The 24,351-nt window shown below is 38.2% G+C and overlaps 1 protein-coding gene across 2 annotated transcripts in view; it reads left to right on the top strand.

Moving 5' to 3' along the window:
* Positions 1-221: 221 nt before the first annotated feature.
* Positions 222-24,351, top strand: part of LOC106871184 (codanin-1) — a 65,741-nt gene continuing 41,611 nt past the window's right edge. Inside the window, exons 1-5 of one of the 2 annotated variants that reach the window (XM_089365409.1) lie at positions 222-378; positions 9,419-9,511; positions 18,794-19,416; positions 19,653-19,838; positions 22,974-23,161. In XM_089365409.1, coding sequence (XP_089221535.1) covers positions 9,428-9,511; positions 18,794-19,416; positions 19,653-19,838; positions 22,974-23,161 — 1,081 coding nt within the window. In that variant the 5' untranslated portion in view covers positions 222-378; positions 9,419-9,427. Of the gene's footprint in view, positions 379-9,394; positions 9,512-18,793; positions 19,417-19,652; positions 19,839-22,973; positions 23,162-24,351 lie in introns of those variants that run through there. The other variant, XM_089365408.1, reaches the window with a different exon arrangement.

The raw sequence follows: 24,351 nt of genomic DNA, 5'->3' as shown, positions 1-24,351 counted from the left end.
TTTTCTATTGCACATGGTTGTGGATATACACTTGTTTGTATTTTTTAAATAAAATCTGTGTATTTATGTTAACTTCTTTTCACTAAAACTAAAATACAACTCCTTTATTGGTTCCAATCCAAAGGCAAACATTGAAACTGAGAATTGTGTGTTAATAGAAACACTGCACAGCGCTTGTATTTGGATTAATAACGGTGTAGTAACAGGTATGTATTTTTAGCGGAAGCACCGTTTAAGTCTAATGTTAAACTACGTCTTTCTCCTAAGGCCATCTTAACAGTATTTATAGGCCCTGAGCACTACAGTATTTATTTATAGACAGCAAGCCCTGGCATACACAGAATAGAGATGGACAATTGTACCCGTGAGATTTTCCAGGTAAATGCCCAGTGTTTCTCCCTTGCCAGAAAAGAAGACCAGCTAAATAGTGGTTTGCTGTTATTTTATTTATTTTTTTTTTTTTGGTAAATTTTCAGATTAACACCCACACGATTTTCACTAAGGGTTAGGGTTTTAGGATTAGGGTTACGGTTAGGGAATTCCGTCCCTAACCCAACCCTAACCCTGACCCTAACACACTAGTGAAAATCGTGCGGGTGTTAATCTGAAAATTTACCATTTTTTTAAACCTTGTTTCAGTCATTTGACTGCGGCCATGCTGGAGCATCGCCTTTAGTCGAACAAATCGACCCCAGGACTTATTCTTTATAAGCCTAGTACTTATTCTATCAGTCTCTTTTGCCGAACTGCTATTTTACACACAAACATCGCTTGTCCAGCAACAGTGCGGAGACAAACACACACACATATGATGGGCTTCTTTCAGTTTCCGTCTACCAAATCCACTCACAAGGCTTTGGTCGGACCGAGGCTATAGTAGAAGACACTCAAGGTGCCAGGCAGTGGAACTGAACCCAGAATCATGTGGTTGGGAAGCAAGCTACTTACTACACAACCTCGGACCTTTATGATTTGACGGGCAACATTTTTTTATGTAGTGTTTTTGATACCGAAACACTTTCAAACTTCGTATACTTGTATATTTTGTGGTATAGAACAGATAATACATTTTGTATTCGAAGTTATTTCACGTTAAAAATTGTCTTATTTCGATAATTTCAACTAATCACTGACGTCTATTCAGTTGAATACAGTTAGTGCTGTGACAGTGTATATGGTATTAATCCCCGTTAGTTCTGACATTTCGGATTAACTAGACTGTTCATAAACAAAGGGGAATACTTGAATATTGCCTGCACTTGTTATTGGAGCTACCAGAATTATTAATGCACCTCCACCAAGTGCTTCATTTCCTAGAAATAGCAGCCAAATCTTCTTCAAATCAAACTCTAGTTTAGGGTTCGGGTTTTAGGGTTAGGGTTATGAGTGAGGTTATGGGGAAAATATACACACACATACGCACAGCGTAATTTATTATATAAACAATATATGCGTATAAATTACGATTAAACCGGATGAAATATGTCACAGGGAATAACACACTTAACACCGGCTGTTTACAAAAGAGCACTGACTGTATTCAGCTGAATAGACGTCAGTGATTGGTTGAAATTACAGAAATACGACAACTTTAACATAAAATAACTTGCGATGTACAATTTTTTGTTAAGAAGGCTAAAAGAAAAAGTTGTTTTGTATGACACATTCGGATCTTTTTTAAAACGGGGGCCACATTTTTCATTAATGTTTTACGTAGTGTTTTTGGCACCGAAAGACTTTCAAACTTCGTATACTTATCTATTTTGTGTTATAGAACAGAAAAATATTTTTGTATTCGAATTTATTTCATGTAAAAAATTGTCTTATTTCGATAATTTCAACCAATCACTGACAAGTATTCAGTTGTTTATATTTACTCATTTGGCTGATTAAGCGGTGTAAAGCGTATTTAATTTCCATAGCTTCGTTTTTCTTTTTTCTTTTTAAATTTGCTGTTTTACCCTAACCCTAACCCTAACCCTATCACCGATAGAATTGTTTCAGAATCGTTTGTTTATGTAGTCGGCACTTAATGTATATCAGCTGAATGGACGTCAGTGATTGGTTGAAATTACAGAAATACGACAACTTTCACATGGAATAACTTAGGGATTTCTTTTTTTTTTAAAGAAGACTAAGAGAAAAAGATGTTTTATATGACACATTCTACCAGTGTTTCAAGTTTCAAAGTGTTTCGTTAATGAAAAATGTGGCCCCCGTTTTAAAAAAGATCCACGCATTCTACCAGTGTCCCAAGTTTGAAAGTGTTTCGTTAAGAAAACAAGTGTTGGCCGTCAAATCACAAAGATCCACAACCTCTCCTGCGCTTATATTTATAGTTGCTTTTTTTTAATATTTTACTTCATTAAAAAACGGTTACCTCTTTTTACGGCGAAATGTAAACGTTAACCAAACACCGTGGAACGCTTCCATCAGTTAATTCACGTCGGCAGCGCTTCGGCTGCTCTGTAAACTTAGCACCCCCGATTTTGTGATATTTATAAATATCTTTTCTCCTGAACTACTCTATCTTCTATCTTTTACTCGTTTCAGTTATTAGACTCTAACCATGCTGGGGCAACGTCTTCAGGAATTTTAGTCGAATGGATCGACCCTAGTACTTTTTTTAAGCAGGGTATTTATTCTATCGGTCCCTTCCCGAACTGCTAAGTTACGATGACATAAACACACCTACGCCGGTTGTCAGGTGGTGGTGGTGGGGCAAACACAGCCAGATACAAACACACATGTATGTGTGTATTGGGCATAAGACGAATTAAATGCTGCATACGACAGAAAAGACTATGTTGGCTTGGACATATGATGCGTATGAATGAAAACATCTGCATAAAGAATGCCGATCACTGAAAGTGAATGGTACCCGCAGAAGAGGAAGACATGGGCTGAGGTGGTAAAGACCGATCTCAGGATGTTAGGCCACACGGACGAAATGACAGTGGACCGGGATGTTTGGCGGGTAACCTTGTACCTCTACAGCAAGACGCCCGTTGTCTCTCTGTCTCATTATAACTTTTTATCATCTGACACAAGATCACTTCCTCCAATAGCTCCTCCCCTCTAAAAGAATTTTTGTCTTGGTGACCCTCCCAGTGCTGATGCCACGTAAAAAGCATCCAGTCCACACTGTAAAGTGGTTGGCATTTGGAAGGGCATCCATCTGTAAAAACCTTGCCAAAACTAACCTCGCCTGTGTTAGAGCCACGTAATAAGCACTGAGATCACGCTGCAGAATGGTCGGTGTTAGGAAGGGCATCCAGCCGTAAAACCCTGCCAAAACAGACAGAAGTGCAGGCTCCTGCCAGGCCAACTCCTGTCAAACCGTCCAACCCATGCAAGCATGCAAACGTTAAATGACGTGTGTGTATGTATGCGAGTATATATATATATATATATATATATATATATATATATATATATATATACATAGAGAGAGAGAGTATATATGGAAATTTTTCCCTATATTTTTATGAGATATTTTTGAATCACGGGTACTTGATTTAAAATAAAATATACATCTTTATCATCTTAATCAAAAGCCAGAAATACAGATGGAGAGACTATCTCTTTATAGACGAAGATCAGTTGCAATGGGAAGAGTTGAATCTCATAAGAATGGAAAAACAAACAACAAATGGGTTGTACCTTATAATGAAACTCTTTTGAGACCATTCAAATACCACTGCAACGTTGAAATCGTTGCCTCAGCGAGGTCAGTTAAGTACATCATTAAGTACACGTTGAAAGGAAATGACCAAGCTGCTGTTCAAATAAACAATGATAATGAAACTAGTCAATATATAATGGGTAGGTATATTGGACCATCCGAAGCAGTTGCATCCATTTTAAGATTTTCAATTCATGAAAGAGCACCAGCAATAGTGAGACTGCATGTTCATCTACCAGATGAACAAAGAATGTTGCTCAGAAATAATGAGGATATATATGGCTGTCAATGAACGACAGATGAGAACAACACTGACAGACTTCTTTTCATTGTGCATCAATGATGACTTTGAAAAAACATGACTTTATGCTGAAGTACCCATGTATTTCACTTGGAACAGTAGGAACAAAGAATGGCAAAGAAGAAAGCGAGGAAAATCTTTGAAGGGCATTTGAACGTTTTCAAAGAAACACTTGGCCGTTGTCACATCAAAGGCAAGAGAACTGTATTATTTAAGAATTTTATTGCATGAAGTTCGAAATAGTATTTTTTCCTTTCTCGCCGCTCATCGACATTTTCAACTTGGAGTAGTTGTAACCCAACGGATCACGGCGGGTACATATATATATATATATATATATATATGTACCCGCCGTGAAAGAATAAATGGAGCAAAACGCATATAATAAACAAGTTCCTTTATATATATATATATTTACATACATACATACATACGACATCTTCAATTTAGTCTTTTATTCAGGAAAATATGTAACCAACACCTAATAAAACAGTAAAAATACAAACTGACACTAATCAGGCCAATCTCCTTTTAATTCCTTTTCTTTTTCTTTTTTTTACTAGTCACAGAGAGAAAAACATGTGATATAACTACAGTAATTACCTTTAAAAGTGAGGTAAAAATATATATCTCTTATTTGTTTTAGTCACTGGACTCCGACCAAGCTGGAGCACTACCTTGAAGGATTTTAGTCAAACAAATCGGCCCCACTCCTTATCTTTTAAGCTTGGTACTTATTTTATCGGGTTCGTTTGCAGAACTGCTAAGTTACCTGGATGTAAGACAAAGCCAGTTATCAAGCAGTGACGCATATATACATACACGATGGGCTTCCACACAGTTTCCGTCTACCAAATTCACTCACAAGGCATTGGTCGGTCCGGTGTTATAATAGAAGAAACTTGCCTAAAGTACAGCACAGTGGAATTGAACCCGAATCTACATGGTTGCAAAGCGAGCTTCTTACCCACGCAAGCATACCTGTACCTGAACGAACTTACATATATCACTAATCCTTTGTATAAGTTTGCTTGGCTCTACAGGAAGGAGTAACGCTGATGCCTTTTGCATGGCCGTTCTATATCGGTGAGGCTGATGCCATTTATGTTCGTCACAAACACTGGTAAGAAGAAAATTCTAGCAGGTCGAGAATGTCTGGGTGGAAGTGGCTTGAGCCGAGCCATTTTCGAAAAACAGAGGCCATTTTAATAGTTGTAGAAAAAACAGAGTACTTGTAGATCAGAAAACTGGAGCATGTCTGTAAGTGACTATGCCAATCTGACAGGTAACTCCTTTTTCAAGATGCGGTGTAAAATGTCTAAGAATGCATAAACTGGCACTTACCCAGATGTGTGAGTCATACTCCATCGTAGGCTTCACTTGAGCTTTAAAGAGTGTCAATAATTGTTGGCATAGGCGGGATCAAGTCTCTTTTAGTCTTGAAGAACCAGTATTTAAGATACAGTCTTTGACATGTTAAGGTTGTATTTTCGTCAGGAGAAATCCTTAGTAGTAATGAGGTCTAACATTACATTAGAGACGATTGTAAGGGCTCTGGATCAATGGTGTTTTTTTTTTTCTTTTGTATAAGTAGCGCTTGTGTTCTTCTTGTTGATGAAAGCGACAAGATTAGCATATGTCAATTGGAGGATATTTTCTGTGCCTGTTCAGCATGTATTTATAGCGTGATCATCGTCTGAAGTACTTGTCCAGATTGCTGGCGAATCAAATGGCAATTTCATAAGCCCAAAGCAGTTTCATTATTCTACTAATATATTACATAAGGACACTGAAGAAAAGGAGGCTGAGATGCTATGGCCATATAACATGATCTAATGATCTTACAAAGTACATTCTTCCAGAGATCATTGAGGAGAAGGAAAGAAGGAGAGACGGAGATAGAAAAAGATGAACAGACCATATCAAGAAATGGACATGAACATGATTAGCGGAGATCCCAGACCTGATACTACAGAAACAAATACTAAAAAAAAGAAACTGTCTGGGTGGAAGAGAATGCAGATGAAAAGGGTTAAAAATCGAGAAAGAATTGTCAAAATATGAGATACTGGATGCCTACTTTTCATTCCCTAGCACCCAACGTCAGCTGCGCCAGAGATGGAACTCTTGGAAAACTTTCTAGTGCCTGTTTTCCACCTAGTGGGCCTATGACAACATCCCGGCTGCTGTGACTGCATAGGTAGTAGAAATGGAACCCCCCAGAAGACATGACCAATTCATTAGACTATCGTCTTGATGACGAAGATGAGAAAAAAAACTATGCGTGATCGTTGATACATATATGGAATACCCAACAGAGCCACACCTGATTTCATAAGTGCTCCTCTTAACTCAGGCTTGTGTCAGACAAACCTTATAGTAATTTTAAGTTTCCTTAAAAGATGAAGCTGAACATAATTTCAGTGCAACTTAGAACAAGAAACAAATTAATAGTCATTGGTCAAATACTTTGCTTTGGAAGTTATGATATTACACTTAATTCTTTAATTACGTTCGTTTCAATACTACATGAATATAAATGTTAACATGAATATAAGTGTTAACATGAATATAAATGAATTTATAATACTACAGTATAATGTAAACCATACGCATTTTCTCAGACAAAGTCTCAAGTAATATAATTTACATTCGGAAGATTATGCTATATATTATCTTTGTATTTCAAACTGAAATACATGCAGTGTTGAAACAATAATACCATAACTTTCATTCTTTGATTAAATGCGACCAATTTATTGGATTTGGAATTTCAGCTTGTATGAACAGTGTTCTTCTTTTAAGATAAATTATTTACAGATATACACCCTGTTAGCCGGTATTCGCAAGAGTGCTAACTGAGAATTGTATGTATGTATGTATGTATGTATGTGTGTGTGTGTGTGTGCGCGCGCGCGGTCTGCTCCCCCCCCCCATACAGATGGCCTCATTTCTTTCTTTCTATAATTCCCTGTTTAGCTGCACCTTCTAACCTAAGAAACTAAGAGAATACGTTACATTCAGCATCTCATACAAAATTCTTACCATATAGAAAAGACAGCAAAAAGATACACAAACTCATTAAGAGCACTGACAATATCGCATTTGGTCATATACCACTAAGCATTTCGCCCAACGTTAGCACGCCTGGCGAAATGCTTAACGGTCTTTACGTTCTGAGTTCAAATTCCGCCGAGGTCGACTTTGCCTTTTATCCTTTCGGGGTCGATAAATAAAGTACCAGTTGCGTACTGGGATCGATCTAATCGACTGGCTCCCTCCCCCAAATTTTCAAACGTTGTGCCTAGAGTAGAAAAGAATATTGCATTTGGTCAGCGATAATACAAAGAAAAACCAAAGGAAAGAAAGAAAAGATGGTTTATGCCGGTTTTGTATAGGTTCCCAATGTCTAATATTTCATGTATAAAGACTAGTAGGGATCCTTGAGATCCTGTCAAAGTAACAAGATACACAAATTGAGACTTATCTACACGAAGTGATCTTTCGGTAGAAGTTCACAAAGTAAAAGTGAAACATTGCTCTTTCATATATATACAGATAATTTTTAATTAGTCCAGACTTTCAGTTCAGGATTTGGTCCATGATTGTCTCTTCATGCAAACACAAAATCTTAAAAACACCAAAACGTTTAAAACCAATACTTTTTTTTATTACGGCTAAAAATGTTAATATCTCACCAACGCCTTCCCCTCCACTTATACATTATCCCCATATTATCCATTAAAAAACATTTTTACGGCATTACACTAAATAAGTACTCTAGAAATTATCTAAAAGTTTCCCTATCTCCAACCCTAATCCTCACAAAAGATTTTCTAATATAAGGACACAAGTTTTATTACTACTATTTTTCAGCTCGTCATACCCCAGCAAATATACTGTTAGTTGTTTTCTATGCGTCGGAACTAGGTTCCATCTTGGCCCCAGATGACTGGAGCAATGTCTGTCACTGAGAACGCAAGATTTCGCCGAAACGCCCTGTATGGTGAACCATTGGCGTCACCTGCTATTCGATTCCACTTGTTTTTTTTTTTATTACACATAAAGTCTAGCGATAGAGATTCTTTTTCCGAGATAGGAAGCCGCAGGAGATGTCTTTCACGTCTGCACTTTGTGATCTTCAGACAAACGTTCGCCGCACATACGAATGGTGCAACTTGTTACGGCAACAAGTTGCACGAAATCTACATAATTTATATCGAACATCTAGGCACAACTAAAGCATCCTAAAATACCACTCTCCATAATCAATTCAAATATGCAAGCACAAAACAAAAGCAACAGCGAACATAAACTATTAAACTACGTAGATCAAAGCAGTTACTGATATAACGGGATTTATAATTATCCAGCAAATGAACTGATTCAAACTATTATTTATTCTATCATAAAGGAAAACCCTAATTCGCCTTTAGCATTTTCCCTTGTTAATAAATTTGTTTTTAAGCTTTACTGAGGTTTTGTCGCATGCCATATTGTTCCTCGAAGTTTATGTTGATAAAGGCTGAAGGTAAAGTATCTCAGTTGTACAATAACCTCATTGTTCTGAACACTGCACTGGAAAGCATGCCACTAATAAAAGTAGAGAAGCAATATGTAATCAGGTCCAATTCATATTGTCTGCTTTCGTTGTGAGCACCCGAAAACTTGGGGAGCCTATATTCGGCAACTCGATCCACTAAAAAAAGCAGTCAAATTCTCCTAAAGCCAAACCCTATCATTTTCAAAAGGTCTCTGAAAAAACAAACAAAAAAAAAACCCAACCCTTTTTACTTGACACCCTCATACTATAAACTATGTCGGATTACAAATGATGGTCTTCCACTAGGTAGAAATATATCACATAGCACTTAGTCGTTCAGGAAGTGACTAGGAGGTCGCTCAACCAACTAGAAATAACAATCAAAACATTATCATGTCACATTTCAACGAATAGCCGAAGGACAGTTTGGATGATATTGTTCTACATATACCAATGGTAAAGATAATGCAGTAATGAATTAAGGCTGCCCTCGCTTATTTCCGGACTGATCGTGATTGCGCACGAACAACAAATGTCACAACGAACATATATCTTAATAAATATGATTTATATCAACCGGTGAATCTTTCATGTGTCTTACCTAAGTGACCATATATTCTTTTACAATGTTTGTAAGTATTTTACAAACCAAATGTGTTATTGTTGATCAACTTTGAGCCAGCTCTATCTATGGATAAATATTTTATTTATGTGAATAAATCTCCCTTTTATTTATATATACACATAAGTATATATCTTTCGGCATGTTCTTGTCCTCCCTCTTCTTTTTTTTTTTATTTATTATTCCTCCCTTCTTCTTCTCTCCCTTCTTCTACTTCTTTTTCTTCTTCTTCTTCCTCTCAGTGTCAGTTGTGGCGCTTTATTTCAGGAATGAGAAATGGCCGCTGTGCTCGATGCTCTACTTGACGGCAAATGTGTCCCGTTGCAAGTTATCCAATGGATGAAAATGGAAACGCATCAGGTATTGATCGTCCTGTACTCCTACCACTAATTACTTCACCTCCTCATTTATTTTTATGCCTCTCTCACTTGTTATATCTTCTTTCTACCCGCCTTTGAAACGATTTCATTACGGTTTTATGTCAATCCTTAACGGTATATTTCTACACCGAACTCTCTTCTCTAAATATAAATATATATTTATATTAAAATGGAGATTAAAATTTTCTTTAATTTAAATACAGTTCCTCCTCAACATCATACTGTATAGTATACCCTTTATTATCGATTCATTATTCCAAACCGGCATTTGTTCTTGAAACTGATTTGTTTATGAAATTAAACCGGCGATCCAATTCGTGTTTACATTTGAATAAATCCAAACATGCCAACCACGACTTTATTAACAGTCACACGTTTCCCTCGGAGAGAAAAGTTTATTCAATTTTTATTTTGGAGAAATAATTACTTATAATGATTCAGTAATATTTATATTTTTTAAAAAAATGAAAGACTGTTTTGCGATGAAAATTATTTTATTAACGGTTAGGAGTTTCGTAAAAATTCAGCATTTTACAGACAAAAACAAGACAAGATTAACTTAGAAAATGTTCATTACCAAAAACTACACACATTACAATATATTTTTAAACTTTTTTTTTTATTTGAGATATTTTAAAACTCGGCGAAAGTAAAGAATATGTACATCCGATGTTTAGGATTAGGGTTTTTGTTTCGCCAAAAACGGGTGGTGTACGTATTCTTTACCTTCGCCTAAAACTCAACATGTGATATTGAAAAAAGACATAAATACGGACTCGAAGAAACGAAGAAGAAAAAGTCTTTAAAATATCACTCAAAGTTGTAGCATAACTACAGGGTTTTACCCCCCAGACTTTGGGAGGTCATGGAAGTTAAGAAGAATTTAAATGGACTCTGTTGGAATTTCCGAAAATTGTTCCCCACCTCCATTCCAAAACACTTTCACCGAAAATTTTTGTATATTCGGAATCTACATAATAAATACAATATGCATAGAAAATTTCATTAAAAAATATTCATTTTTCTGAAAGTTATGACCTTCCAAAGTCTGGGGGGTAGAACTCTGTAGTTATGCCAAAGTTGTTTTACATTCTCAACATGCTTTATAAACAAGTTTATTGTCAAGTGAATGATTTTTAAATAAGATCAACCTGAACAACTTTTCTCGCTTGTGTGTGTGTGTGTGCAATATGTGTACAAGGGTCCGGGTGTAGGGGGTGCAAGTGCACCCCCTAAAAATTTTCAGGGTACAAAATTCAATATTGCACCCCTACTTACCTTTCCCAGGCTTAGAAAATATGAACAAGGAACTAAAATAAATAAAAGGAACCTTCCCCCTCACACACAATCCCTAGAAAGATATATTACTGAACTAAAGCATCGTCAACGTTAGAAAATTATATATATACTAGAACAATTGATGATCTATTAAACAACACAGTCTCTAGCTCTACTCCATAGTCAGGTCACTCAGATTCTTCTCAGAATGACACAAGAGACCCATCACCACCATCATCATCCTATTCTACTTCTATTCCAATTAGTGAAGAATCACTCCCTCACCACCACTGTTCACCTCAATCTGAATGTATACATGACAGCTCCATGATAAATCTGCCAACTGTAAACACAAAACTCCGAAATATGCTGCTATTCTCCCAATATGCTCCCATTTACCTGGGACAAGACACAGTTCGTACAAGCAAAACCAGCCAACGCCAAACCACACATCTTACAACACCACCAGCACCACCACTAAATACTAAATCTCACTCAACAACATCTGCACATGTAACCTGGAATCCGAAAATCTGTTGCTATTCTCAACACAAAAGATTGTGTCTGATGTATGACTGTCCCTTCACTCATCTTCCAGGGACTTGGTGCACTAGTAAAAGCATGTCACCAAACCACTAGAAAATCCACAGTAGAAACATCCCTTGCAGTAGCAGTGTTGGCCCCCATACTTTCATCAAAACCCAGAAGTCACCCAGATATCTACTGGGTACAGTAATAAAACCAACAGCTGCAGACCATATAACTACAACTATATTTAACAGTGCAAACATACCAACTGCAGACAACAACCCCTCCCAAAGAGAGATAATTCTTTTTTTAGCCTTGATGAATCTGGCAAAATAAATTTAAAAAAAACAAACTTGTAGCTCTCATACAGTACCAACCACTGCTATTACTCCAGTGCACAACCACACCATTGCTGTCATTAACCAACAAACTCAACTCAATAATAATGCTAAATGTACAAGGTCTTTCATACTTCACAAATTGAACAAAAAGTATCATATCTTAGAGAACTTGCACAGCGAGAAGAGACAGTGTGTGTAGCACTAAGTGGAACGCACCTGACCCAGATATATTGGATGTGGAGGTACATATGTCAGGTTATGTACTACTCAGAACTGACCACAATACAGAAACAAGGAGAAATAGCGATCTTCATCCAAGAAGACCTGGCCATAAATATTTTCCTCTCCCACTCCAATACAGTGAGTGATACACTAATAATACAGTGAGTGATTGGCCTTAATTTGATCATGGGCATTATCTAACGTCTTCCTGATGCAGCTAACCACGGAGATCACTTCAAAGATGATTTGTTACTCATTAGCCAAACCTCACATGAGGCCAGCTTGCAGACCAATGTACTTTTAGCAGGAAATTCTATTTTCCTAGTCTCAGCTGGTCTGAGGGCTATATCCAACCTGGAATTAAACAACTGAACAGAAACAGTATGAATGCTCTTCTTGATACCACTTAAGACTGTAGGAGCTGTGTCAGGCAGCTCCTACCTGGTCAAAAACCATACTGGGTATTACTCAACAAGCCGTTTTCTTTTAGGAATGCAATTAGTTTCCCTCTGACTATTTGTTCCATGACTTTGCTGATGTGTGAAATCAGAGAGATAGACCTATAATTGATACTCTGAGTTTTGCATTTCTTTTTCTTCAAAATGACCAAAATCCAGATCTTAAATGTCTGACTTTGAGGTGCTTCAAAGTTTTATTTGATTGTTATTGGTTAGTTGGATCAGTATAACAGAATTTGCTTTTATATTTTGATGCTGTGACAAGCATAGAATTCTTACCCATGGCAGAGTGTATACTCAAAAGGACATTTTTATTTTGTTCTTACTTGCTGAATTTAAAGGAAAAGTCAGTGCCCAAGAGCTTTGCAGGTTTTCTAAGATTAATGAGCTTGATGACAACACTTGCAGTTAAGAACATGAGAAGGGAGGAGATTCTAGACAGATAATGTTCTGGGATGGAAGGACTAGAATTAGTGATGTAGGGATCTGCAATGATGGACACAAAAGTGACAAGGTGGGGAAGAGTGGCAGTGATACATGATTGTCCAGCTCCAAGGAACAGGGATTATAGCAGTAATAAAAAATAAAGAGAACAGCATATGATGGAGCATGTCTGTGAGTGATTTAAGCCAATCAGTTGTGTGGCCCTAATCTAGATATGTTTTAGAATGTCTGTGCATAGTAGCAGCATTGTTTCAGGTATGGAAGTAATATTCCATGGTGGGCCTCACATTGTAGGGAATCAGCAACTGCTTGATGAGGGGGAGGGGGCAGGGTCTGCATGCAATTGGAGGTAATTTCATGGTTGGTTGATATGTGTTGTATGTAGCATTGCATTTAGTTTTTGCACACCAAATGTACTAAATGTATGTCTAAAAGGATTAAACACATTTACGTGCAGTTTATGTGTGCATATGTACACGTGTGAGTGTGTGTGTGAACATCATCATAACCAAATGGTTAACATGACATCCTGAGTTCAATCCCACAGCATTGCTGTGGAATTGAACCTGAGATTTGGCAAATTTCATTTGTGATAGTCTCAGTAGAAAGAAACTGTGAGGAAGTCTGTTGGTGACCATATCTGTAATTTATAAGTGGAACTTTGTTCTAAGCAGCATCATGCAGTACAGCTGGGAGACCATTTGATCCAGATGCCGAGCTTGAATGTAGGTCATTAGTTCTGATGATCAAAGAATTCATTTGGTTCATGTATCATTTTGTCAACTATAGGTTCGAAAAATGCTCTGCCATAATGTTGACTCAAGAATGAGCTGAATCATTAGAATCTGATCCATTAGATAATCACAATCTGGTGGTGTGATTTTTGTTTAGCAAAGTGGAAAACGAACTTACAAATCATCATCATCATCATCATCATCGTTTAACGTCCGCTTTCCATGCTGGCATGGGTTGGACGATTTGACTGAGGACTGGTGAAACCAGATGGCTACACCAGGCTCCAATCTAATTTGGCAGAGTTTCTACAGCTGGATGCCCTTCCTAACGCCAACCACTCCGAGAGTGTAGTGGGTGCTTTTACGTGCCACCAGTACGAGGGTTAGGGTTAGGGTTCGACCTTGCTCGAATGATTTTCTAACGTACCACCGGCACAAGTGCCAGTAAGGTGATGCTGGTAACGATCACACTCAAATGGTACTATGTACGGGCCACTAGCACGGAAGCCAGACAGCTGCTCTGGCAATGAACACGCTCAGACAGTGCTCCACTGGCGCAGGTGCCAGTCATCGAGTATGATTCAATTACGATTTCGATTTCACTTGCCCAAGCAGAGTCTAATGCAGGAGAGGTTCGCATGGCTGCCTGTTGTCAGATTCGGTTTGATTTCGATTTCAGATTTCAAATTCACTTGCCTCAACAGGTCTTCGCAACCAGAGTTTTTAGTGTCCAATGAAGTAAAGATACAAATAAGTGAGCTGGCTACACTTCTGGCAGAGGCCACAGATTATGCTCTCACTTGCCTTGCTGGGTCTTCTCATGCACTGCATATTTCCAAAGGTCCCGGTCACTAGTCATTGCCTCGGTGAGGCCTAAAGTTCGAAGGTCGTGCTTCACCACCTCGTCCCATGTCTTCCTGGGTCTACCTCTTCCACAGGGTCCCTCAACCTCTAGGGTGTGGCACTTTTTCACACAGCTGTCCTCATCCATTCTTGCCACATGTCCATACCAGCGCAATCGTCTCTCTTGCACACCACAACTGATGCTTCTTAGGTCTAACTTTTCTCTCAAGGTACTTACACTCTGTCTAGTATGCACACTGACATTATACATCCATCAGAGCATACTGGCTTCATTCCTTGTGAGCCTACGCATGTCCTCAGCAGTCACGGCCCATGTTTCACTGCCATGTATTTTACTGGAATAAATGATAATTAGATGGGGCAATGTTCAGTGAATATGGTGGGTGGGGCATCAATTCCCATTCAAATTGTTCCGACCTTTGGAATGTCATCCTTGCTGTATGTGGCTGAGTATTATCCTGATGGAAGAATACCTTTTGGCTTGAAACCAAAGATGGTCATTTTGCTTCTAGCACAAACTTAAGCCGCTCAGGCAACTCCCAGTAGGTCTCTTTTATTATCATTTGGTTTGGGTTTAAAAGTTGAAAGTGGACTAAACCTTTCATATCTCACCAAACAGATAACAACACCTTACGTGGGTGAAGACCTTCTTTAGCCTGGGATGCTGGTGTTTCTCCTTTCCCTACCCACTGTCTTCAGTGCTTGACATTTTTATAGAGGACCCATTTCTTGTCACCAGTCATTATTCAGTCCAAAAATGGTTCATTCGTGAGACGTGGCAACAAAGAAGAGTACCTACTCACTCTCTGCGCACGATTAGACTTGGAAAATTTGTGAAGAACCCATTGACCCAATTTGCTGACTTTTCCGGTGGCATGCAGGTGTTGATGAACAGTTGAATGACCAAATCCAAGCTTCTCTGTTTCTCAACAGTTATGATGGGATTTTGTTCCACCAGGGTTTGCTGGACGTCCTCATTGAGCTCTACAGATCTTCCAGGATGAGGCTCGTCTTCTAGACTGTTGTTTCTGGTTCAGAATTTCTGGATCCACCATTGACACTGGCTTACACTTATTGTCTGACCCCCATATACTGCATTAATATTCTTCGCACTTTCCATTGTGTTGTTACCTTTATTGAATTCATAAAGAAAAATATGACGAATATGCTCCTTTGTCACTTTCCTTATAGCTTTGAAAAAATAAATGTTAAAATTGAACTGCACTCCTCAAAACTTGCACTAAGAATAAGTACAAGGTAAAATCACTACCTGCTTTTATAGCAAGTTGATGCATGTAGTTTATCCCATCCCCCTCCAACTTTAGTTCATGGTGATGGCACCTGTACCAGTGGAGCGCTAAGAGCACCATTTGAGTGTGATCGTTGCTAGAGCAGCTGTCTGGCACATAAATAGCACCATTTGAGCATGATCGTTACCAGCAACGCGTTCCTGGCACTTGTGCCGGTGGCACGTGTAAAGACATTCGAGCGAGATCGTTGCCAGTGCCGCTGGACTGGCTCCTGTGCAGGTGGCACGTAAAATACACCATTTTGAGCATGGCCGTTGCCAGTACCGCCTGACTGGCCTTCGTGCCGGTGGCACATAAAAGCACCCACTACACTCTCTGAGTGGTTGGCGTTAGGAAGGGCATCCAGCTGTTGAAACTCTGCCAGATCAGATTGGAGCCTGGTGTTGCCATCTGGTTTCACCAGTCCTCAGTCAAATCGTCCAACCCATGCTAGCATGGAAAGCAGACGTTAAACGATGATGATGATTATTATTTATGGGCTGACCCAATACATGTCTGTACTAGAGCATGCAACAGATAGCTATGAGGTGGGAGGCTGTGGGCTGATGCATGCATACACACAGTTCTTAGTTGGAAACATGACAGTACCACTGAATGTTCTCAATGGTTCTCAGGACTCAGCTATTGAAGCCATGTTTCTGTTCCATAGAGGAGAATGGAGAGGACCAATACACTGTAGATGCAGGACTTTGTCTCTCCGGAGATAGAGCAATGTTGCCAAAGGGGTTTCGATAGGAATACATGATCCTGGTAGCCAGACTACATCTGCAGTTGATCTCTCGTGTCAGATCTTCATTGTTGATGACTGTGGAGCCCAGGTAGATGAAGGAGCTGACAAACTCCATGATGCCACCCACAGTAAGCTGGATTCATGCCAAATTTCTCTACCACTGACCATATTTTTATCCTTTGTCTCATTATTGAAAGATTACTACCTCTACATTGCCTTTGTTGACCTCAAGGTGGCATTCGACATGGTCAACCATGCATCCCTCTGCAAAAATTCTCAAGCTTATCAGTGCACATCCTAAGGTCACAGCCCTGTTCCAATGGCTCTATAGCTGTGCCAAGGGCTGTGTGCAGGTTAACAAGGACTCTTACTGGTTCCTTGTCAACAGCGGAATCAGACAGGGTTGTGTGGCAGCCCCTGACCTCTTTAACTGTGTAATCGATTATCCGATGACCAAAGTCTGTGAGCGAGTCTCTTGTGTTACCTTTGGGTACTACCACCTTACCCACCTGGAATATGTGGATGATACCACCTTATTCAGTTACTCAATTGTCCAGCTGACCATATACAGAGAAAAATCAACAAAGCTTGGCCTTCAGGTGAGTTGGATGAAGATCAAGCTGATGCATGTTGGAGATGGCCTGGACCTTCCCACTCTCCATATTGGCCCCAATGTTGTGGAGTTTGTCAGTTTCATCTAGTCCACTCAGCTAGCAAAAATGTGTAAAGGGCCAGCCATGTCACATTCTGTGTCATGTTAAGAGTACACATATCTGTGGAGTACTTGGCCATTTGCATGTTAATTTTACAAGTAGACTGTTCCATTGTTTGATTCAACTGGAACGCTCGTCATTGTAACTGATGGAGTGCTCCAGCCAATTAGGATGAGTTTGAAAACTGCTCTAGCTCCAGCATACACTTTAAGTGATAATAAAGATGATGCTGTAAGGCAGCATGATTGCAGCTGGATCATAGGATCTGTTCTGTCAGGTATTATCTGGAATAAAAAAGAACAACATCAAAGCAAAAGATTGTTGTTTTCTCTCAGTGATATGACTCGAAAATTATTTTGACACAAGGCTGCAATTATTATTTTTTAAATATAGAATTGTCTAATTAATATACTCTAAGGTGTATTAAATTATTTTCCTCATGTACTAATTGCAAATTCAACACTTAGAAGTGTCTGAAGGGTAGAACATTTATAGTTATAACTGCATCAAATGAAGTAAGACCCAAATTTCGTTTGTTATTTCTGCTTGTTTAGAACCATTAATTGAACAGAACTATGGTCAAAGACATTTTAAGCATGATCATCCTGTACTTTTTCTCAAACAGTACACACATGGCCCCATTTTCAATGTATTCTTTTCTAAGGTTGTAGTGTGTGCTTTAAGGAAGATTTTGCTGTTATTTCTAGCTATTGAAAAATACATGTAGCGGCTCACTTCTTGGCTCGTAGTTTCACTTGTATATCTCTAATCAAGAACAAATTCTACAGCATGTAGTTTGTTGCTTCATTTGTTTTCTCTAATGGTTAAGTACCAAAAGTGTTTCAGAGCAATGCTAAGAATATTTACTTATATATCATATTTATAGAATTCCTTAATTAATTATCTTTGTTTTCTGTATTAGGTACAGATATCTTCTACCATTTACCCTTTGGCTAACCACTGCTTTGTGACTGGAATTGGTCAAACAGGAACTGAAAACAGGTCTCTTTTGTGTGTGTGTGTGATAGAAAGAGACAAACACACATGCATATACATGTGTGTGTGTGTGTGTATATATATATATATATATATATATATATATATATATATTTATATATATACACAATATGGGTTTCACAAAGTTTTGCTCAGCCTGGGGCTAGAGTAGAAAATACTTGCTCAATGGGACTGAAGTTGAAATCATTTGGTTCGGAAGTGAACTTCTTAACCCAACAGCCATGCTTTTGTGTGTGTGCATGCATATCGGCCATCATCATTTAATGTCCATTTTCCTCCATGCTGGCATAGTTTGGATGGTTTGTGTGAATGTCGATTCCCTGTCATCTCATGTAACAGGACACGGTTCCATGTATCCTACAAAACTGACATTGTTTGCATTCTCCCTTATGGGTCTGTGAACTTGTGAAAACCAGTGAAATAAAATAATTCCTTACTTGGTCACCAAAAGGGAGTTGGTTAGAAGAACAGCATCTTGATTTCTTAAGTGCATTTGAATTCCATGTAGACAAGGTAATAAGTCTTTGTTTTTTTGGCAGGACTCTCAAGTAAAAGTTGTTAATTTTTAATTAAATGTTTAAAAATATACTGTTTTATCATTAATTTTTATTTTTTTATTTTAGCCTCTTTTACCTGAAATTCTTATTAATCTTCAATATGAAAAAAAGGAATTTATCCCATACTTTCTGAACTATTTAAGAGATCAAACTTTTCACTTGCTCCATAACTCTAAATCAGTAAGCCCTTCACCTTCGAAATGTGATTCCAGCACACCTGTGGCTACTTCAAAAAGGTCAAGGTCATCTTGCACAAGAACTCAGTTATTTCCAAATTCAGATTTTTGCAGAAATTCAGATAATTATGCAGAAAATTTCCCAAAATTAAATGCAGAAACATCATCTGATCATTTGGTGACAAGTGTGAAATCATGTCTTTCAAATACAACCTTGACTACTGTTGAAAATTTAGCAATCCGTAAACGTTCAAAGAAAGTTCCAAATAAAAAGATGTTTTACCCTATTGAAACAGCAGTGGACAACAACAAAGAAGTTCACATTAATTCAGTCAATATTGAGAAAGATTCATCGTCATGTTCATCTTGCAAATTGTCCAATCAGAAAAAGCGTAACTGGAAAACACAACATACTGATAAAAAATGCCAAAACCAAAAACACAAATTGGAAAGCTCCGGATATCCAAGAAATCAAGTTTTAGCACCTTTTTTAGATCAAGCTGTTAATAAATAGTAAGTTTTTTAATTTAATTTCTTATAATTCTTTAATATTTTTATTTTGATTCCATTGTGATTTTTTGAAGTTGGATTCCATGAATCTGAATGTTGGGCTATTTATATATTATGTAATCTTTGATTATTATTAAACAACAATTAAATTAAACTTGAATAAAGTTTAAAAAGAAAGATGAACACGTAATTCATCATCATCATCTTTGCAATAAATTATGAAACATTTTTGTATTTAGCCATAATTGTATGAAACCGTCTCGACGAATTAAACCTACTCCAGTGCAAGCAGGAATGGAGCGTAAACAAAACCAAGCTTTTATTGAATCTTCAGAAAATAAATGCAATTCTATATCTTTAAGAAATGAGGAAAATAAACATAATGGATTATCGACAAGTTTTCAGGAAGAAAGAGCTTTGCTAAAGTGAGTTTTCTCTGATATTTATTTTACCCCATCTAGCTATTATTTTTTTTATAATCTACACTTTCATTAATCCGTCAGCATTCAGATTATCTCTATCGAATGTAATGCTTATTTATTCCTATTGATTTGAATTAGTCATGCATTATCTGTAGCTTAGAGATTTCGAAAATGTGATTGTTTATTTTTAGAATGACATTGTAGGGTGGGTGTGAGATGCTGGATCTGACCGTTTTGAACATAAAACAAGTAGAATATCTGAGTGGTAAATGGCCTGTTTAAATGCTAAAGGGTTAAATGGTTTATGTGATTCCTTAAACTAACAGTAAATATAAAATAACAGTAAGTTTATTCTGTTTAATATGTTGATAGATGTGAATCAAAAGTACAGTGTGATATTTGTATTAAAGCTAAATGTTATAAACTTTATGAAATGAAAATGACAAGAATACTCCATTTAATTTGATGTTTGGCAGTTTCATGATTTTGTGACTTTTGGAAACAATTGAGGAGATCGTAGATAAAGCCCACAGAAGAGGGAGACCCAGGAAGAGGTGGGATGAAGTGGTGAGGGTTGATCTCAGGATGTTGGGCCTCATAGAGGAAATGACAATGGACCAAGATGTCTGGCGATATGAAGTTCTAGAGAAGACCTACCCACGTCAACAAAACTGAGTTTTAGAAGCCCTGTGTGTGTCCCACCCACACCTAACAAGAAAATTTCTCATCATACACCCTACCACAACAAATCAATCTGCATCTCTTTTCTTCCTCACATTACCGCTTCATGCACTATCCTTACCTCCCACTCCCCAATCCTGTCCTCTTGGCCCTGTGCCACTGTATTATTGTTCTCCACTAACCCCCGACCTGTGTGTTCCACCCACACCCTGCCTCACTGTATCATTGCTATCTGCTAGCTTCCCGACCTGTGTGTTCCACCCACACGTAACAAGAAAACATTTCCCTCACCCTACCCCAACAAACCAATCTACATCTCCACATCTCTTCTCTTTCTCACATTTCCTCCTTCATACACTATGCCTTGCTCTCATTACCTAATCCCGTCCTCACAGCCCTGTTCTTCTGTATCATTGCTATCCAGTAACCCCCCCCCCCCCGACTCTATGTGTGTCCCTGCACTCTTTAATCACACTTCGCAATATCCTACCACTTATATTATAGCGTTTCAAACCTCAAGGGTATGCCCTGGCACTTGCCACCATCTATATCTCTCTCTGCCTTTACTCAACCATCCCTTTTATATTCTGATCCCCATCTCTTGTGAATATTCCTGGCATTTTGCCACCATCTCTATCCTGCTGCTGTCTCCCACTCTCTCTCTCCTTCTCCTATACTTCCCTCAGGTTGGGTAACTATGTATTTCCTTTATGGTAGTGCACTTGTTTCTGTCTTCATTCCTGATCTCCCCCCCCCCCCCCCGCTGGATAACCTTGTACTTCATCTACAGCAAGACACCTATTTCTGCCTCACTATAACCTTTCATCATCTGACACAAGATCACCTCCTCGAATGCCCCCTCCCCTCTTGAAAGTTTTTTTTGTCTTGCAAGTACTTGGTGACCCTGTCAATGCAGGTGTCACTTAAAAGCACCCAGTCCACACTGTAAAGTGGTTGCTGTTCAGAAGGGCATCTAGCTGTAAAAACCTTGCCAAAACTGACCTTGCCTGTGCTTGTGGCACGTAAAACGCACTCAGCCCACTCTGCTGAGTGGTTGGTGTTAGGAAGGGCATCCAGCTGTAAAAATCACAGAAGTCTGGTGTGGCCATCTCGTGTGAAACTGTCCCACCCATGCTAGCATGGAAAGTGGACATTAAACGACAATGGTGATGACTTTAGTGAGAGGTAAAGTATAAATTATGAGAACGTATGTCAACAAGTTCGTTTGTGCAGAAGTAGAATAATGCAACCATTAATTTGAAAAGGCACAATTTATTATTAAGTTAAACTGAAAGGATAGAAAGAAGACAATCATCCAGGCATTGAACATTCTGCTTTGAAACTGATATCTTTGGGCCACTGAATTTCTGGTCTCTGATGTTACTGTGCAGAAGCTAAAGCACCCAGAGTGAAATCGCTTGGCACAGATTGACCTTAAAACTCTGTTGTGCATGCATACTAAGTTTTAATGTTCTAGCTCACTTCTGCTGTTTGCAGCAGTGCTTAGAAGGAAGGTGTGTAGCATGAGATCATCGCATTAACCATGACAGAGAAAGTTGTCATGGTGATACCTACTGAGAGGCCTATGCAAAGTTGCAGAAAGAGTATGGAGAGGAGTGTATGAACTGCACACAAGTGTATGAGTGGTTCAGACGTTTCCAAGATGGCTGAAAAATGTTGATAGTGACGAACATTCTGGGAGACCCACAACCAACAGAACTGAGAAAAACATTGCAGATGTGTATGCAGTTGTGAGGGGAAATTGTCAAATCACCATCCATAAGTTATCAGAGGATGTGCAAATTAGTTACGGTTCAGTTCAGTCCATTATCACTGAAGATTTGGGTATGAGACGCGTGTCTGCCGAGTTTGTTCCAAAACCACACCACTTTCAGCTGACCAAGTACACTCAAATTTCAGTTGCACAAGATCTCATTGATTGTGTCAAGAACAATGAAAACTTTGCATAGGCTTCTGGCAAGATTTGATGCAGATTCTCTGCTCAACTTTTTCTGTCATAGTCAATGCAATGATCACACGCTACACACCTTTCTTCCAAGCACTGCTGTAAACAGCAAAAGTGAGCTAGAACATTAAAACTTTGTGTGCATGCACAGCAGAGTTGAAGGTGAATCTGTGCCAAGTGGTTTCACTCTATGTGCTTTAACTTTATTACTATGGCAACAATCCGGATACTTATTGATCAGACCACATATGTGTAAATTAATTTATGAGTTCATCAACTTTAGTTCACATTTGTGATTCATTCAGATAGCTAATTACAGAGTTTAGAACAATGAAGCATTTTGAAATTTTATGTTTTAAACTTAGATTGTTGGGGAAAAAAGGCTAATAATAATTTGTAGAATTGGGCTTAACCTTTTAAAAATAAATATGAAAAACAACTATAAAAAAATATTTGTAACTTTTTTTTTTTTGATAAATATATTTTTTCAGAATAGAAAAAGCAAAACTTCTTGAGGCTGCAACTGTTCCCTGGAATATTACACCGTCTTCCTTCAGCCATTCACCAATTAAGAATTCAAATGTTGAACAAGGAGAGATGATTGAAGCTAACCTGTCTCTTGTTACTAACCACAAAAAACTAGATACTCTTAGTCAAATTTATTCTGAGTGTCTTTATGGTAATTTTTCTCTTTTCTGGAATGTCATTTTGACTCCTTTGTAAATGATAATCAGTGTAGACTTAAAGATTTGCAATAACATATTCATTGGTTCATGCCTACATTATATTTTTTTGACACAAATTTATAGATTTGATATTAAGTGTGAACATGTGCAGAAGAATGTGGGCTGGAAAGGAATTTCAGAGGGATAATATTCTTGGAGGAAACGAGTGACCATAATGATGTGTGTGCAGAGCATTAGGAGGTGGGACAGTATGGGTTTTAAAAGGAGGAGAGACAGGTATATTGAATGGGTTTGGGTGCAGGTGATATGAAACTCGTTAAGAACAGGGATTTTGTACAAATAAAATAATGAGAAGAGTTAAAAGCATAGGCTAGTGATTAAGGGTATTGGTGAGTGAGTGAGTCTTTGCTAATCAGTTTGAAGATTTCTTTTGGACATGGGCTGAGATGTTTGTTTAAGGTGCCTAGTTAGCAGAGTTAAACATCTGATGATATTCCTTGTAGTATTCAAAAGTCAATAAAGTAGTGGTCAAGTGCTGAGGTCAAACACTTCTTTCTGAAGAAAAAGAAATAAGCAGGATGGGTTTTACTCGGTTCAAAGTGTCCATATACCATTTGTCATGTTAGTGTTTCTATGACTTCAGGCAAAATAGCTGAGCTCCTTTCGAGTGTTGGGCCTCGTGGAGGCAATGACTGAAATCTTTGGCATTATGTTGTGCTTGAGAAGAAGACCCATCAAGCTCTGCAAAATCGTAGTTGTGGCAGATACCGGTGTCACACAAATTGGCACCCATGCTGGTGGCACGTAAAAGCACCCATTACACTTTCAGAGTGTAATGGGCATTAGGAAGGGCATCCAGCCATAGAAAACCATGCCAAATTAGACTGGAGTCTCTTGCAGCCTTCCAGCGTGCCAGTCAAACTGTCCAACCCATACCAGCATGGACAATAGATGTTAAATGATGATGATGATATGTTTCTATGACTTCATCAAGAATTGAGGGCTCAAGAAAAGAATATGTTTGTGTGCAAAGCAGTAACATTGTCCTAGATAAGCTTTTAGAAAATCACTTTGGGGTTTAGATGCTAGTGGAGCGTAATTGCTTCTTGAGAAAAGCTAGACATTTTGGATTGTTAGGTTGGAGATATGTGAAGAAAAAAAAAATTTGCTTATGTTCAGATGA

Source organism: Octopus bimaculoides, chromosome Z (assembly GCF_046866305.1).
Source record: "Octopus bimaculoides isolate indiv1 chromosome Z, ASM4686630v1, whole genome shotgun sequence".
Classification (NCBI taxonomy): Eukaryota; Metazoa; Mollusca; class Cephalopoda; order Octopoda; family Octopodidae; genus Octopus; species Octopus bimaculoides.
Note: the sequence above shows the minus strand (reverse complement) of the source record. Positions and strands in the feature narration are given on the sequence as shown.